The 19914-nt window shown below is 37.6% G+C and overlaps 1 protein-coding gene across 1 annotated transcript; it reads right to left on the reverse strand.

Moving 5' to 3' along the window:
• Positions 1-7272: 7272 nt before the first annotated feature.
• On the reverse strand, positions 7273-9839 carry LOC116001012 (protein IQ-DOMAIN 14). Its single transcript, XM_031240911.1, has 4 exons — positions 9074-9839; positions 8660-8884; positions 7683-8363; positions 7273-7599 (listed from the first exon to the last, which is right to left on the reverse strand). The coding sequence occupies exons 1-4, from the start codon at positions 9506-9508 to the stop codon at positions 7579-7581; spliced, it is 1362 nt and encodes a 453-aa protein (XP_031096771.1). The 5' UTR covers positions 9509-9839; the 3' UTR covers positions 7273-7578.
• Positions 9840-19914: the final 10075 nt, after the last annotated feature.

Below are 19914 nucleotides of genomic sequence, written 5' to 3' on the forward strand. Positions count from 1 at the left end.
TTTCTTGGTAGTGAGAATTGAGGAACAGCCTGCAGGTGTATATATATAGTAACATGAGGGGTGGTATAATGTGGGATGGCCAGTGGGCCCCTCTTGCGGCTAGACAATTTGGTTGTGGGATGAGATCACATCAACTGTCATTACCTATTTTAATTTTGATATTCATTTTTGTATGTATATATATCTATATTCTATATGACATATACATATTTTTATCATTTGATCACCACTGCAAGAGTGGAGGGGTATTCAATTTGAGAATTTAGTTGAATTAGCAGTTTATTTATCAACTGTTTTAAATTATTATTAATAGGGATAATGTTATCTCTTGGTAAATGCCGACCATATTCAGATCGACTTTGTTCACCTCCTAACCACAATAAACTCCCGACTAACACCGACCATAGCTGACCACATCACATGTCAGGCATGTCATTTGTATGTTGATTCACCATCCAATCGAGTAGCTATTATAGGGATGATTGGCATCACTGCAAGCTAGGATCACTTGATACACAAAAGACACGTGTGTGTAAGTCATGTCGAAAGTTCGGTCTGTCCCATCCAAAGCTTCTATAAAAGGCTCATTGAATGCACTAATAAGAGGGGGAGAGAGATCGACGCGCTATGAGTGATATATTGAGTTCTCAATCTCTTATATGTACTTAGGAATTAATACTATCAATTATATTAAGCCACTATTTGTGTGGAGGAATCGAAATCAAACGTAATATATTAACGTTTATTTATTCGGTTTTAACATATATCAAAATCAAACTAAAATTCCATTCTTTTCATGAGAGAGGACTCTCATCTTACTTTTGTGACATTCAACCAAATCCCATCATTTTTGGTCATTTCTTATTCATTTTAATAAGTAAGATGTTGATTTAATTCCCTATCAAATAAACATGTTTGTAGAAATTTCAATCTAATCCAAAATCAATAAATTAGTCACAAAATATTAAAAAAATTAGTAAAGGTCGATTGAAAAAATTAATACCCATAAAAAATCAACAAAATAAACCCATGACATATATATACAAATTAACTCAAAATCAAATCAACTGATTCAATTGACATCTTTAGCTGATGAAGCAATATAATGAAATTGAAGTTGGAAGATTCAAATTTTAGGCGAAAGCAATATGCCATTGCACAGCATGTTTAAATTCATGAATTTTCAAATTCTTAATAGTTCATTCACAATATTCAAATTTATAAAATTATCGCCTCAAAATGGGTGACCAAATGATTGGTGTATATTTCTCTTGTCAACATTCTTTCAGTCGAGTTTGTGGGATGTTTACTTCGTTTATGTGACTTGCAAGTTATTACATAGGAGTAAGATATCTTAATGCACACATAAATAATATAACAATAGGTTTACTTTGTTGCTAAATTCTTTTTCTAGGATTATCTAAGAAAATTTAAATTCTTTTTATTTAAATCACGAGATGAATATGAATATGAATAAAGTCATGAAGAGAATGATAAATAGTGAAATGATATTTGTAATAAGTTATATACAACACGTTTTGGAGGACGGTATAATGATCAAAGGAAAGAAAGAGATGGACACGTAGCGCGTAGTCAACGGGTTAACTACTTTGGTCAACAATGGTCTTCTACAATCTACACCTCACTGATTTCCCCACTGGCCAACCGCCTTTTGCACTAAGCGTGGGCCCACGCAAAAAAGAATGCCTACGTGGGCAAATTTTATTGGATGCAATCCACTCGGACGAAACGTGGTAGGCGAAGGATTAGGATGCTACGGCGATATTTTTTGCACATAATAAAACCTTATAAAACCGAATCATACCAATAATATCAACCACAAAAGTGACCACAAATCACATTAAAAAAATTATATGTAATATGTCTAATTGAAAAAGTACTGACATAAATCGAACTTGTATCTTCATTTTAAGAATCATGTCCTACTTATTCAGATTAGTCTGAACACAGAGCCTAGATATTGGCTCTCTGCGCACAAGGAGCCCCCTCACTTTGAGAGGGTGCTCCCACACTACTGCGGGTCGGGCTGATGAGAAATTTTCTTTCTTATCAAAAGATTGAATCTCGAATTTCAAAAGCTTCCCATGCCCTGGCCCGACAAATCATGGTAACTCAGTTAAATATAAAGGCGGCATTTGTTTATTGTGAGCCCTTTGTTTACTGCGCACAAAAAGTCCGCCTCACTTTGAGATATTGCTCTCACACTATCACGGGTGAGACTCGATTCATACATGGTCTTTCTTCCCAAACTTCACCCCTATGATCAACTGAACTGTCCAAGTAGACATGATGAAAAATTTTCTTGATCTAATTTCTGAGTGTGTTATTTTGTCATATCTTAATATATTACCCCGTAATTCTTTTTGAATTCAAGTTTTGATTGAACATTATTTGGAGAGATTCTCAAACACATGTTTCAAGCATAGAGTTTGAACCCCTAATATCTTATATAAGAAATTCAGGATTCTAAGATTCAGTGAAATTTAAAATAAAATGTAACAATATGTCAAATATTTTGAAATACATTTGATTGATTTAAAAAGTTATTGGAATAAATTTGATCAAATTAGTTATAAAAAAATTTAATAGCAGACGCACTAGCAAAAATAATATTAACTCTAGCAACTATATTTCAATTTACTTTGATTAAGATTGATCTCAACTACAGTTGGTAGGCTAAATAAGCAATACTTTAAACTTCAATTTAGTTGGATTAAGAGTGATACCAATAATAATAGCTATTAATTAAGCAATACTTTTAAATTTTTGGCCGACAAAAAGTAAATCGGCTCCAACCTTTTGCCAGCCAATTGTGCATATAAAGATTAAATAAATTGTAGCATCAAACCTAACAATCTGGATTTTTGGAAGGCTAAGGAATAACAACTATGTAATGTTCTTACCAACAGGGTGCAAACCACTTGTGTTGTAATCCTACATAATCTTAATATAATAATAATCACTTGACAGGAGTGCAAGTTAGGAATTCATACTATTCATCACAACCTGTTTGGGAATTGAGATATCTCCAAATGTGCACTATCTGTGAAGGCCGTATTACAGTTCTAGCCCGCAAAAGATTACAATTAGGTAAACTGAATTAGGTTATCCATCGTTAATCAGTCCATCCAAATTAAGGACAATAAACAGCTCCTATAAGAAGTCGAACTTGAAACTTTGTGCGTTGTTATTAATTGAACTAACCAACCAGCTCAACTGAGAGTTGCCACTGAGTCTCATTTACTTGCACTCATATATGAGAGTACACATACATAAGTGAATTAAACTACTCGTATATTGAGCTAGCTTGATTCAGTAAATGTTTGGATTCGGTTAAGTTTTTGTCATTCAATCTCGAACCCTACGAATAATAAGTCAATTCAAATTGAATTTGAATAACTTAATATTCAATTCATGGCTTATTACCAGCGTTATCTAGCGATTTTTCAATTTTTTTTATTTAGTATAAATGGATAATTACAAGTTTAAGTTTTACATATGTATATAATCTACTTAAAAAATGAACAAATGGCTTCCCAATTGAGCTTATTCAAGCTGAACTTAAGCTCAAATTGGGCTTTATAAGATCTCAATTTCAAAATCTCTATGATATGATGTAGATGCATGTCTCACTAATATAATTTATATATTGTCTCAATTGGAACATTATAATATGATCTTTACCAGTGTGCTTTTCTTATTGGATAAGAGTACTATTGCTCAAACCTTGATGCTTAATTGGTAATTAGACACACTAATCTTTTAACGAGAGTATAAATGATAGGCACTCAAATTTTTATTTTTTAATTTCTTTTTTAAAAAGAACTACATCTCAAAAGACTAGTTTAATAGGTGGAAAAACTTGATAACAACCCGAGTTTAAGTATCACCTTATGATCTCATATAGAATTGATGTGAGAAATGAAAAAATATTAGTTGTTAAACATAAAATATAATTATTGTATGGTTCTGAAATTATTTTATATAATAATAAACATTGTTATAAACTATGATTCTTATCTACAACATAACTACCTATAAATTTTCTTGCAAACACCTTTAAATTTTCTTAGATGTAGACATTGATTATTATTTAGTTCATTTTGCATTAAAAAAACCATAAAAATTGCTTTCAAAAAAAAAAAACCATAAAAATTCATCTAATTCTTCAACATCCACTTTTTAGGGATAATTAATAGCTGCTGCTGGTGTAGCAATAATTCATCAATAATGCCTCCAAGATCCATTGAATCTCTTAAAGTGAACCATTGAAAGTTACCACCACATTCCACATTGTTCTAAGTTCTAACTGAAATGATGATTTATTATTATTATTTATATATCATTTTATGTCATTACAATTCTAAGGATATTATTTGTTATTATAACATTATTGTACTGATTTATAGATATAGTGTCAATTGGAGATAAGCATTCACATAAAGTCATGTAATCCCTAGTTAAAACGCAACTTTGATTTCAAATCTCATTCAAAATTAATCATGGCATATTAATACTAGTATTGCATGATAACTCAAGCTTTGGTATCGTTAGATTTTTATCAGTTATTTTGGTTAGGAAACTGATCATGGTGTGCAGATGTTCGTCAATTAAACAGGTTAGTTAAGCTACCATTGCTTTAGTCATCTCATCGACAATCAACACATGTCACAGCCAGTTTGAGCACCCATCTGAGAGTTGCCACATTAGCTGATTTTCAGTATGTGTTTCCTATTCCACCAGCATAAATAAGTTCCCTTATTTCTCAACAAGCATAACTTCCTACTAAATACACTATTTACATCCAATTAAGCTATTAGCTAGCTAGCAATGAATTTTCATATTGCACCTCAAATTCGAGAATCCCCGCATACCCTGATCCTAGACAGACTTTTAAAGTCTAAGTCCAGGAGTAAATTTTGGAATGTATCTTAACGGGACAAATACATATTGGTGTTCTCGGTAGGTTGTGAACTTGGACACATCGGCGGCTAGACAAGCTAGTTGATTGTGTTTTAGTGGGATTGACATATCCACATCTAAATAGTGGCTTTTAGAACAGCCTCTGAGTTTGAGTTGTGACATAAAGTAACTGTAACAACTCCCACTAAAACGATGTATTATTGAGAATATTGATGATGCTGCAACAGAAATCATGGAACAAACATAATAATTAGTAGGAAGACAGAGCATGTGGAGGGCATCATTTAGCAGAAATGGGAAGAACTGTTGATGTATCACTGCATCAATTCGAGCTATAGATGGAGGGGTCTGAGAGGATGGGCATGCCTATTAATGGCGGTGGACTGGTGGTTGTACAAATCACAAATGGAATGGGACACCCATTTTGTGTGGTTTAGGTAGTAGAATGGCTTACGTACGACCACCGCCCAACCACACCAAACCACAATCTTGGACTAACCAAAATGTAACAATGCGTTGAGGAGTACATCCGGCTTCAATGTTGCACTTATTACAACATTTGGAACTGATTCCCGTATAGTGTGTTATGTTGAAAAGTTTTAAGTTAAAATCTTTTTTGAAAGTTAGATTCTGCTGATGTAATTCAAGTTGAATCTAGATTACGTTATGTTGAACAGTTTTAAGTTAAATCGTTTTTTTAGAGTTGAATTCTGTTGATGTAACTAAAGTCGAATCTAGATTAGTTTCACAGTAATGAAGATAATTGATATTATATGTTATAGGTAAAATGGTGTAGTGTATTAAATAAGTTTTATGATTGGTTGTTGTTTTCCATTTATATATGACACTTTAGGAGGAGAGGCTTCAACTCTTTTTCTCTCTCTTTTTTTTTTTTTTTAATAATGAAAAGTCTTTAAAACGTTTAATGTTAGAGTTCAATGTTTGGTTTGTTGCTCCATTTATAAGACACCAAAATATATTAAATGAATTGTTTTTAAACTGTTGCTCCATTTGCAAGATATCTACCCACAAAAGGTGAATTTTGGCCCTAATGGCTCCAACATCTCGACCCTAACAAAATTGTGGAGTAATAAATCACGATGACCGACCTATTAAGTGTAAGGACTAGTGTCTGATGTCTACAAAGAACTACTCTACAAGAAGGTGAAATTAAATTTTGAATCTTATAGTTACCAAATCAATTACTCGATATTTGATCAGCTTAATTGGGTGTTATCCCGAATTAAATATGTTATGATGAATAGAAAAGTGTGTATATACAGATTGAATGGCGAATCACTCCTAATCTCCCAATATTGGATTTCCAGAGAACCTTACCGTGTTGTTCTTTGCTAACATTGTAGACCCTACCCCTACCCAACTCAACTTTGTGTAGTTATCTCTTATTTGTTCTCATTTCATTCTCTTGTAACCAGAAATATCTTTGATAAAATTAAAGTTGATACGATAGATTGTTTACATGGTCCTATGAATAAAGCCCAGCAGATGCACAAACTCTGCTTTTTGGAGGTGTTGACATTCTAGAAGTGTGGACCGCCACATATCGTCACGTCGCAACCGTTGACCGAATGATTTCTCTGCATCAATCAAAATCAACGGTGAACATTTCATCCGTTCACAACATCATCGTACTGGGTTGAAGCCCTCCACTGAGATTGCCAAACTTCACATCTTATCTATTACATGTGAGAAACATGCTTTCTGATATCTCCATGAGTATAGTGTAGACTAAAAGATGGGCAATCCAACCAACTTACTTAACTTTGTAATTTTGTGATTATAAGTTTAACACTTAAAGGAAGTAATTTATTAGTCTTCTTAATTTGAATTAATCTAATTTATTTTCTTTGGGGTCCTTTGGGACAGCTAAGATAACAAGACAAACAGTAATTACAGTTATCTACTTGTTTGATATTCAGAGTAGGGTACTCAGTCTGGCAGCTCGAATAGGCGGCCCAGTCGGGACAACGGACCAGGCAACCAGGAATGCCGAACAACTGTGGGTCCCAAGATTTAGGACAAAATTTTCCTCTTTCACATTAGGAAAGGGATCTCATAACTTAACAAACAAGACCCAACATAGTTTAAGAAGGCTTCTTTTACTCAAATTTGTTACGCTTTTCCTTTCCATTTTTCTTTAACTTGAACATGTATAAATGCCCCTGGAGTCACACTGTAAGGGGTCTAACTCTCAATTCTTATAGCAATAATATCACTTTTCATTATTTCAACATTTTTTCTTACTGTTTTACAATTCTGGTGACCCGCCGAAGAATCACTGTGTAACTGTGAAACCAACACTACTCATTTCAAAAAATATAGACAAAAAAGATTCTTTAAAAAGTCGAATGTTTAGATAAGTTCTTGTTACAAGCTTTACAGCAACACAACATACAAGCAGTTTAGAAAAACAAGAGGGCCTATGAACAAACTTGTTACACTTCATCATCAAAAAACACAGTCAAATTTAAGAAACCAGAACCCAAACTTAAAGAACGATCAAACGTTTAAAACTAAAGCCACCAAACTGTCACAAATCAGTTCAGAAGTTGCACTTCCTTTGCTTCTTCTTTATTTTCTGGTTTGGGAATTCGTCCGAATCCTGATTAGTTATTAGTACCTATTTCCCTGCACCTGCATGGAAACAGATCAAAAATGAATCCACAAATCAAAACCTTAAATTCCGCAAAAAAACATGGGAGAACACAAATGCTTACATCGAATCCGACCACCGGTCTGCAGTACATTGTGTTGGTCGTAAGAACACTGCACGTGGATCCGCACTCGCTGTCCTTAAGCGAGATGTTCGATCTATCAAGCTTGATCGACCACGGATACTGGTAGCCCTGCGCGGCGGACGAAACGTGGGAGGACGACCGCTGCATTCTGACGGCGCGTGGCACGTTTCTTCCCTCGATGGACGGCCGGCGGCGACTGGGCTGGCGCTCGAACGTCTCCGGGCGCTGTTTGGGGGCGCTGTGGGACCGGAGTTTGGCCCGGGAGGACTGTGTGTTGGCCATGTAGCTCGGGTAGAATGGGTAGTCGGTGTAAATGGAGTCCGAGTACTCTGAGCGGGCGTAGGGGACTGGGGGGATTCTGGGCGGGTCGGGTTTGGACAGGGCGGAGGAGTAGCATTGTGGGCTACTTTGGGCGGTGTTAAAAGAGTAGTCTTCGAAATGGGCGCTGCAGGCTCTGGGGCTCTGGTCCGTCACGGCGGACGGCGCCGGGGAGATTTGGGGGGGTTCTTGATTGGTGTACGAGGGATTGTACGATGAGAATCTGTGCTCTGTCGTTTGGCCATGATTGGAATAACTGTTTCGGCTTTTCATGCTCCCCTTTGAATCTCCTAGATCCATCTCCACAATCTTGATGTTCTCCTCCATTCCCCTTTCATAATCCTACATGAAAATTCACCACAATTTGCAACATTCAATGGTTATCCTAGTTGACCGATTTAAAACAAGAAAGTCAATAGGCTGATAAAAACTCACAAATAAGTAAATCAGTCTAGATAGGTTGTAGGTTGTCCCAGTTCAAACCAAAGAATTAATAAACTGCTCTTACTGAGAGCTTAATTGTGATTATACAACTAACTGTCTGACCTACTTCGCTGAGATTGTCAATTTCTGATACATTTTTTGTGGTTTGAAGGAAATTGATGCAGGGGATGGGATGAGATGAGATAAGGACATACTTTGAATGAGTGGCGGAATCTGCTGTGAACTGATAGGCGTTGATTGGTGGGTGTTTCTTGATCTTCCGCCGCCATTTTTAGGCGCTGAGCTCGAGCTCTGGCCTGAGCTGTTATGAGTGCCTGCATGCATCTCAGTGTTGCGGCCGCCTGTTTCCTCACCAAATGTCCCCTCACCAGTGCCTGCAATTTCACTAGCCCTTTCAAAGCATTCAACGCTTTCCTTGCCTACAAATCAACACCATTCCCCATTTCATAATCATTCAAAATTAAAGAATTCGATCAAGCTCTACTGGAGTCAGTGTTAACTCTCTGTGCTTCAGTCGAGAAAGTAGTTATGAATAGATAATGCATTATAACAGAATCAGTAACACTCAAGAAAATTAATATTAGGATGGATATTGAGGAATTGTGTACCAAGTAACCCCGGAAAACTGCCTGAATTTTAGTGGCGGCAGCATCAGAGGCTCTGCCGCCGCCGGAAGCGGCGGCGGTGAGTTGGATGACGGCGGCGGCGGCCTTGGCTGCGGCTGCAGCAGCGTCGGCAGCGGCGGCGGTGGCCGCCGCCACCGCCAAGGCGTGCTTTTTCTGGTCATGATCTGATGATTCCAACGCGTCTTGTTTAGCATTGGGAGTGGTGGCGGTGCTCTCCGGAGCAGAACTGAACAATTCTCGCTGCCCCGGCGCGGTGGCCGACGACCGCCGGAAACTCCACCGCTTTTTCTCTCTGGGAGTGACGGAAACGGGCGTTGTAGGCTGCTCAATCCCACCTCCATAGCCAATCACCTTCTCCTTCTCTTTCTCCTTCTTCCCACTCAAGAAATTCTTTATCCATTTCCCAGTTTTCCCCATCTCTTATTCTTGATAAGACAGATTCATAGAAAGCAACCAATGATGTTCTTCCGATCTCCCCTTTTCTCTCTTTCTTTTGTCAATATCTCCCCTCAAGATAATGATAATCCACCATAATTGTTGCCTTATTAAATGCAAGAAACCAGATCATCACCACCTTAATTACCTCAAAAAACAATTTTTTAATTTTTTTCTTTTGACAGACACATACATTCACTGTTCCATTGTCTCGTCCATATGCTCTGCTGTAATTACCAATCATGGTATGCCATGAATGATGTCAGGGCGAAGAGAAGCTGATAGGAAACTCCCAAAACCAAACCGATTGCCTAATCCTATGGCCTATCCCTCTGGGGTGGTTATAATGGAATTTGTTCTTTACCTAATTCTAGGGTGATTCTTTTTGCCCTTTTCTTGATCATAAAAACGACTTTTATAAACCGAGTTTAAGTAAGAATTAAGGGTGTGTTTGGTTGGTGGGTTTAGGTATAAGGAATGGGTATGAAAGTGATTGCTTGTGTTTGGTTGATAGGTTTTGTGAATGCTACTATGGGTTTGGAATACCCCATTAATGAGAAAACCCATACCCTTATTAAATAAGGGTTTCATTCCTCTTCCTCCTTTCTTCCCCAACAATTAATAACCATTCTCATTCCACCCAACTACCAAACATGCTAAATACTTTCACCAAAACCCATTACCATTACCAAGTTTTTGATACCCATTCCGATTCCGATTCCCATGTGCGAACCAAACGCACCCTAGATGTTTAATTTATGAGTATAAAGAAAGGGTTATATATAATTGACACTTGGTAATTCCCCGCCTTGGTATGTTAAGCTCTTTTAGGTTTGCATCTTTAACCCGAAGGTTCCTACTTGCCCTTACCCTATAATCTTGGTGGATGAGTAAATTGTCGGATTTGCTCAACAACCCAGACGGACAAGTTTCTCTTAAGTATTTATACACGGGATAAAAGGGTTGGCGAAATAAGTTGTTAATTTTATTCTGAATTAGTTGACTAGTTGAATTGTGTCCGGAAATTTGTGGTATTGTTTTTTTAGGGTGAAGGGTTCAGAGGGCATGTGAAAATGGGTCAAAGGGAACATGCAAAATCCGTGTAAAATACTGGTGCAAAGATGGCAAGTGTTCCCCCACTAGCAAATTAGGGTCTATTATTTTAAGTGGGTGGGGGGTTTTGGGTTCTTGAGGGGCCTTTGTGGGGCCTAAGTAATGAGATTGAGGTACATGTACCCCATTGGAAGGGGTGCCCTATTGAATCTAGCACATGGACATGGTCTTTATCTCCAGCTGTAGGGAACCCTCTCTCTTCATTGTCCCTTTTTTATCCTCTGATCTGCTGCTTGATCCAATGCAAATTAAAGTCACATTGAATTGGATTCCAACACCCTGGAACAAGTTATCTATCCCCTTCTTATATTCCCCCAAGTCTCCATCATACTAAGGTGTAAGTGTCATTGATGAAAAGTTTTAATTGTGTGTTTTCCGCCTTTCAAACATTTTGTTATCACAAGAGACACCTAGACATAACAGAATCAGTCACGCACGCCTCCTCTGCGACTTCGAAATACTCAAATACCAAAGCAATCATTGAGTATAATTTGTGTCAATTCACCAGAAGGTGTTATAGATCACCACATACCAGACACCCATTCTCACCAGAACTCAAGCTATATTTACAAGACAATATGCATTTTTACTGCATTTACTCTTTAGTATCTTACATTTCCTGTATCCCACATCTCCGTTTTACTTTTCCCCATTTTTACACAACCTAGTAGCTACCCACTTATACATTTTGTTATCACGGGAGACACCTAGACTGCTTAGACATAACACAATCAGCCTTGCCTCCTCCACGGCCTCGAAATACTCAAATACCAAAGTAATCATTGAGTATAATTTGTGTCAATTCACCATAAGGTGTTATCGATCACCACATACCACGCACCCACTCTCACCAAAACTCGCTATATTTACAAGACAATATACATTTCTAGTGCACTTCACTCTTTCGTATCTTACATTCCCTGTATCCCACGTCTCGTTTTCACCTTTTCCCCTATTTTTGCACAACCTAGTAGCTAGTAGCTACCCACTTTTGCCCTTTTCCCGGAACCCATGTTCCACACTACCCTCCCTTTCCTCTTACACAACGCAAAACATGATGACAATAAGTTGAACACAACATGTTTAGATTCAAAGATGTGGTGGAACGTACGTGACGAGCAAAAGGGATAAAAAGGCCATGAAAAAACCAGTCGTAGAAGGCTACAAACACAATTAAGAGGAAAGGTTCCGTCGACAATAGAACGTGTTAGCTCCATTCTGCCCCACCATCTAAGACAAAACCAATAAATTTTCTAATCCTTTCTAACGTTTGCTAGTGCAGTCTGATGATCAGTTCCTAGTAGCTACAAAGATGCGAGGTCCCACGCAATTTCTTGCACTAATGTGTGCACGCAGAGACTGGTGTGCAGTGTGTGAAAATTAGGGTACGTCGGTGAACAAACAGACAATTAATGTGTATAGTGATTTTGGGAAAACTAGTTTTCTTAATTTGAGCCAATTAGTTATAACAATTAATCTAAGTTGGTTCACCTTATTGTGATCATTTATCAGCTAAAGTCACAAGGCGGCATTTACGCAGTGCATACCCTGATTTCCCTCGTCACCCACCACAAAAAATAGGTTTTAACTTTCATTGGTATCTTTAATAATAATAATTAATTAATTAAGGTTGGCATTATGGATTTGTTGAAAGATGCATGTGTGATGTAGGGCAAATTATATCGTGGACCATGATCATAACTGATACTGCAGTTCTGTTAGAACGGATAATGCAGTTGTGTTGAAAGGAAACTGCAGTTGCACGGAACAGAGGCCGTTCATCCGTTCCACACAACTGCAGTATCCGTTCAACACAACTGCAGTATCTTTTCAGCACAACTGCAGTATCCGTTCAACACAACTGCAGTTCCAGATGAATGACACGGCCTCTGTTCCGCACAACAGCAGTTCCTTTTCAATACAACTGCAGTATCCTTTCAACACAACTACAATATCTTTTCAACACAACTGTAGTATCAACCATGACTCATGATTTACAATGCATTGTGGACCATGGCCACAGTATAAGTACTGGTTATGTAGTACGTGCATTTGTTTTGTTATCAATATTGGGACTTATCTTTCCTCTTTTCGTTTTCAAGGAAAGAAAGCAACTTACAATATAATTATTCAACAAGTACTGGGGTATACATAGGAGGGGCCATATATGCATTAGCTAGTTATTGATATTTAACATTTTGATCTTGTATTCTATTGTTTAAAATTTTAGTTAATTTATTATTGTTGTTGTTAGTTTTCAATTACCATAACTTGACACACAAATTGAGATTCTTTAAATTTGGTAACTTGAATGATAAATGATAACACACGAGATATGTTTAATACCCTCTTAGACAATTTTTAAAATTTTTTCATTTTCTTTAACTTTTTCCTTTGTCATACAAATGAACTCATTACTTAGACTAAAAAAGCGTGCTATTATATTTACTGATAGATATAACTCTATGTTCCCACCATTTATTTTTGTTAGGTGGAGGCAGGTATATTGCTAAATCTAGCAATTTGAGGTAATGTAACGCCCCCTTAAAATAGTGGTTGGGTTCCCTCGTCATAAAAAAAATAGTATTATACTATTATTGACGACATTAATTTTTTATTTTTTGAAAACTGAAGACATTAATTATTAATTACAGTGCATTAACAAGAAAGTTTGGAGCAGAATACTTGGATTTTTCAACAGTCAACTCAACTTTTGGAGTTTTGTTTCAATAATTTGCAGTTGTTGTGTCTTCATATGTAAACAGGCCTACGTGAACAAGATCATGTGGGAACCAAAGCGTACCATTCCAGAGACATTCTGAATTCACAAAATAATATTTTTTGTATTCAGATCAAAGATTGATATATATACCTTATAACTTTATCGATTTAGATAATTTAGTACCAAATTATTGTTATCAAATTTTAACTGGGATAAATTTTTTCAAGTTGAACGTAGAAAATAGACAATCCTAGTCAAGTTAATGAAATAATTTGTTTAGTAATTATAGTGTTATAAATTCTACTTTTGAGAAATACTTATTAGTTGGCCTTTTCTATTTGACTGGACTGGAGTTATAAGGACGAATTTCACTCCGTGTACACATACGGGTATCATCGTTTATGATTATTAAACCAACAATGAATTGTTAACCAGACTAAACTTGCACCTGGTATATTATTTGGGGGTCTATCAAGAATTGCTCTCCCCAAAGCTCTATTTGACCCAATAAGTTTGCAAGCTAGCTAGGTAGCCAATAATTTTTATTTCTTTGCAGGATGTGTGAGTCATGCTGAGTATATATATATATATGTGTAATTCAACTATTAAGTTAACTTGTTAGTTATTGAAATAAAATACATCTACTAATTTAGTACTAAGTCATTATATATGACCCACCAAAGAGTAATTGGCCCACATACAAAATGGGCGGTGTTGAACATATAATACATACATAAAATATAATTATATGATATAATTATCATTTTAAATTTTTGGCTTAGAGAAAACAAATCATTTAATTAGCTTCACTAAATCTTAAATGAGTTTATTGTAGTTAATGAGGGTAGATTTACATTTTCTTCTTCTTCCTTTTTTCTTTTGAAGTGCTTTAACTACGAGTTCTAAATCTAATTCAATTGTACATATATATTTTTTGTGTTGTGGTACACAAATTCTTTGGTTTATAATAAATGTTTGCAGTTACTATCTGAATGTGTACTCGGAGTAAACACTATTTTGTGATCCTATTAATCAAAAGATCTAAACCAACTTAAGTTACTCATACCTGACAGACCCAAAAAAATAAAAGCCACATGATACACAAATTCTGGTTTTAGACAAATGTGTTCATTAATTATTAGATTATATTAAGTGTATGAACAATAATAGAGAGGAAAATAAAAGGTGCTTTTGAAACTTGGTATTATTTGGTTAAGTAGTCAACCACATGTATAATTAATAAAAAATAATAATCTCTGCATGTGTATATGAAATGGTTGGGGGGAGGCAATATTTTTGTGCGTGGCTACAGCGTTCAACGCACATGCCTTGTTTCTCTTCATTATAATTTATAAATAATTAAAATTTTGTTTCTCCCCCTTGGCTTGCATTATTATTTATGGAGTATTTAAATTTACGTAATTCAATAAATAAAATTCGTACCATACGAATTTAATTGTTAATATATTATGTTAGAGAGTTTTTAGCATTAAAGTCGAACTCTAGCTTATAAACACGAACCGAATTAAGTACAAATACATCTCACAATAATGAACATTTGACTCGATGGCGAAAGAAGGTAATTAGCCTATGGGCATGATGTGTGTAACTGTGTAAGTTCAAATGTCCTCCACTATGAAACTAATTAAAATAATTTTATCTCACTATAATTAAAATTTCAAATATATATATATATAACACAAACACATAGAATTCGATAATAATTTGATTAAAAAAAATGTACTAAAATATTGGCATTGGATGCTATGTTGCTTTTTTTTTTTTTTAAAATCGGATGCTATGTTGCTATTGCTTTTTTTTTTTGGTGAAAATGTTGCTATTGCTTTGCATTTAAGGATTATTAACCGTTAGAAATGGTAGTTGGGGAGGACAATAGAGCTTAAAGCAGCATTCAATCAACAATTAAATCTATCGCAATTATAGTTTCTTGTGCTTATTTAAGGAGTATTTATTATTTAGAAAACTTTATAACAATGTAACTCTAGTACTTACATTATGGTTATTTGGGTGACAAAAGAAACTTACAACTTCTATTTGAATGCTATATATGCTGCAAACTTGATTAAGAGGGTATTGGTAAGATTCAAAATTGTGACATTTTGATATGAGAATCATGCTTCACCATTCGATCACCTCGTTCGGAGAAAAATAATATTTGTGTTCTTTAATTATAAATGTTTTTTATTTTCGTTATCAAGCGTCGTGAAATAACTATTTTTACTTTGAAACTTGTTAGGGCTTTGTATATAAAAAGACGGCACGAAACAATATAATTTACAATCGATCTTACAGTTTGAGACGTTACGTTAATTTTATATATATATATATATATATATATATATATATATATATATATATATATATATATATATATATATATATATATGATAAAATTAATAAATATCCAGTATTTACCAAGAATATTCTATAACTACTCTTTCACACTTATTGATTTATGTTAAATTAATTAAATGATCCGTATTAGGACTCTCTGAGTTTGAGTCATGTTAGGACTAGCTATTCTACTCTACCTGAGACTCCCCTTGTATATATATCTCCTATTCCTCATCATTGTAATTGAATATTGAATCAATACAATATTCAGTTCTCATTTGGTATCAACTAGCCTAGGTTTATTTTCCAATGGATGACGGCTCTGTTAATTCTTCCGAACGGACCGTTTCTGATGCAGCTATTTCTTCTGCGGTTTCTTTAGCAGTCGCTTCTCTGTCTGCTGCGCATCACTATGTTAGCATTAAGCTAACGAACAAAAATTTCTTGTTTTGGAGGACGCAGGTTATTCCGTTTCTTCGTGGGCACGACCTCATGGGTTTCGTTGATGGCACGAACTCTTGCCCTAATCGTTTTCTTCCCGTTTCTGAAGGCTCCTCCGCTGCTGCTGCTCTACCAAACCCGCTGCATGCTCCATGGGTGCGCCAAGATCAGGCGGTCCTTAGCATGTTAATCTCTTCACTTTCGTCGGAAGTCATGTACCTCGCAATTGGTTGCACTACGTCGCGTGATCTCTGGTTGGCGCTTGAGCAGGCTCTCGCCTCTTCCAGTCAAGCTCGGATTATGCATATTCTTGGACAGCTGCAAACAATACGCCAAGGTGATGCCTCCGACGTCGACTACATTGCTCGTGCGCAAGTTATGGTGGAAGATCTAGCTCTTGCTGGCCGTGCGGTTCCTTTGGAGGATCAAAATATGTATATTTTCAGGGGTTTACGTCCAGAATATCACTCTGTCGTAGCCTCTTTGAATGTTCGAGGTCAGCCGGTGCGTCTTCCCGAACTCGCAGATCTCCTTGGCTCGCATGAGTTCGCTACCGGTGATAGCTATGGCGGTGTTCCAGCCCCTGCAGCTGCGGCTTTTGTTGGCCAGCGTGGTAGTGGAGATCGGTCGCGGTCTTGGCGAGGCGGATCGAATCGTCGCGGTGGGACTCCGTCGCGTGGCGGTGCTGCTTTCGCCGACCAGCAACAGCAGCAGGGCGGTGGTGTGCAGCGTGGACGTGGCTCGCATGGTGGTGGCAGGTCACGTGGACGACGTGGTGGTAATTGGTAGCCTCAATGCCAATTATGTGGCAATTATGGTCATCTTGCACCAGCCTGCTTTTCTTTAATTGGCCGTGGACTCCAAGCTCATTTAACATATGCTGAGGATGCGCCGAATCTTGTGTCTGACTCGCATCTTTGGATTCCAGACACTGGGGCGACAAATCACGCGACCCCTGATATTGCTGCGCTCTCTACATCTGAAGAGTACACTGGTGGTGATGCTCTTCGAGTTGGTGATGGTACAGGTTTGCTTATTAGTCATACTGGTCATGCTTCTTTCTCTACCCCGTCTAAAGTATTTAGGATGTCTGATATTTTACATGTTCCTGGTTTGTCTTCCTCTCTTTTATCTGTGCAACGCTTTGCAAAAGATAATAAAGTCTTTTTTGAGTTTCATCCATCCTTTTTTGTTGTGAAGGATATAGCAACCAAGGCAATTCTTCTTCGCGGCAATAGTTGCGGTGGTCTCTACACGCTGCCCATTCCGGAAAACAGTCCCCGTGCGTTTATCTCGTCCCGTGCTTCCTCTTCCGTATGGCATGATCGTTTGGGACATCCTCATCAACGAGTCTTAGATCGTATTCTTCCTTTTTGTTCTGTTAGTGGTTCTAGTTGCAATAATCGTTGCACTTCTTCTTTGTGTTCTGCGTGTCAATTGGGCAAGTCTGCTCGTTTCCCTTTGCCACGTGTAGACTCTATTAGTTCGAATATTCTTGATTTGATTTATATTGATATTTGGGGACCAGATCCTATTTTGTCTTCTTCTGGTTATCGTTATTTTGTTCTTTTTGTTGATGACCATTCTCGTTACACGTGGTATTATCCTATGAAATTGAAGTCTGACTTGTATGCCATTTTTGACAAGTTTCGTGCCTTAGTTGAACGGTCATTTAATCGCAAAATTAAGGCTATTCAGTCTGACTTAGGAGCTGAATACAAAAAGTTACATACTGTTCTTCTTCAGTTAGGGATTAATCATAGACAATCCTGTGCCTACACTCATGAACAGAATGGTCGTGTTAAGAGGAAGCACAGACATATTGTCGAAACTGGTCTTACTCTTATGGCTCGTGCGTCTGTTCCATCTCGTTTTTGGGACTTTGCTTTTGAAACTGCTGTTTACTTGATTAATAGAATGCCATCTAGTGTTTTGCAGAATTCCAGTCCTCATTTATTGTTGCATAAATCTTCTCCCTCATACTCTTTTCTTCGTGTGTTTGGTTGTCTTTGTTATCCTCACTTGCGTCCTTATAATCGTCACAAAATGTCATATCGGTCATCTCCTTGTGTCTTCTTAGGTTATCCTGAGTCTTTTAGGGGGTACAAATGCATGGACTTAACGACTAATAAGATTTATATCTGCAGACATGTACACTTTGACGAGAATGTGTTTCCCTTTGTTAGTAGGGTTGTTGTGCCATCTCCTCCCTCTGTGCAGAAGCCGTGGGCTGAATCGGTTTTACAAGTATTGCCATCTTCTCTTGCTGATTCTGCTCAGGCTGATTCTGCTCAGGCTGATTCTACTCAGGCTGATTCTCCTGTCACCACCACTGCTGCTCCTACTCGTCAAAGAGGACAACCCCGTGGCAAGTCCACACGTCCGACTGTTCGCTCCCATGCAATGGCTACGAGGAGTCGACGTCCGACTGTTCGCTCCCATGCAATGGCTACGAGGAGTCGGTCTGTGGCTCCACTTTTGGCTCTCATGGCTACGAGGAGTCGGTCTGTGGCTCCACTTTTGGCTCTCTCTGCTCAGGGGAGTCGGTCTGTGGCTCCACTTTTGGCTCTCTCTGCTCAGGCGAGTCGGTCTGTGGCTCCACTTTTGGCTCTCTCTGCTCAGGCGTGTCCTACCGAGCCCACTTGCTACACTCAGGCAGTTAAATTTTCTGAATGGCAAGAGGCAATGGATCTGGAGTTCAATGCGCTTTTGCACAATCAGACTTGGGTTCTAGTTCCTCCTCGCCCAGGTATGAATGTGATTGGGTGTAAGTGGGTTTTTCGTACTAAACGTAAAGCTGATGGTTCAATAGAGAGGCATAAGGCGAGACTTGTGGCGAAAGGGTTTAATCAAGTTCCTGGTCAGGACTTTTTTGACACCTTTAGTCCGGTTGTGAAACCCACTACAGTCAGATTGCTTTTGAGTTTGGCTATTTCCTCAGGTTGGGTGGTTAGGCAGCTTGACGTACACAATGCATTTTTGAATGGTGATTTGGCTGAGACTGTTTATATGCGTCAACCACCCGGGTATGCTGATGCTCAATTGCCTGATCACGTTTGTCTGTTGAAGCGTTCCTTATATGGCTTAAAGCAAGCTCCACGAGCTTGGTTTAATCGGCTGCATACTTTTTTACTCTCTATTGGGTTTATAGCTTCAAAGACTGATGTGTCATTATTCTATTACTCTCGTGGTTCTGCATGTGTGTATCTTTTAGTATATGTTGATGACATTTTGGTAATGGGGACTGATGAGCTACTAGTGTCTGATTTACTCTCTAAACTGTCTACTGCTTTCAAAATTAGAGATCTTGGTGAACCTGGTTTCTTTCTTGGAATTGAGCTAGTCAAAACTAGCAATGATGTTATTCTTTCTCAGCAGCGGTACATGTCAGACATCTTGAAACGGGCTGGAATGACTGATTGTAAACCTCTCGCAACTCCTATTTCTGCATCGAAAACTCCATTGCTTAATTCAGATTCATATGAAGATCCAACGAAATACAAGAGTTTGGCTGGTGCTCTCCAGTATCTCACAATTACACGGCCAGACTTATCCTTTGCGGTCAATCAATTGTGTCAACATATGCATGCTCCAACATTGTCTCACTGGGAGTAGCTAAAACGAGTGCTCAGGTATGTCAAAGGCACCCTCTCATTCGGCTTGCGTATAACTCAGTCAAATTCTAGAGAGCTTCATGCTTTCTCTGATTCTGACTGGGCTGGTTGTCCTGAGGACCGTAAATCTACTAGTGGGTATG

This window comes from Ipomoea triloba, chromosome 13, assembly GCF_003576645.1.
Source record: "Ipomoea triloba cultivar NCNSP0323 chromosome 13, ASM357664v1".
Taxonomy (NCBI): Eukaryota; Viridiplantae; Streptophyta; class Magnoliopsida; order Solanales; family Convolvulaceae; genus Ipomoea; species Ipomoea triloba.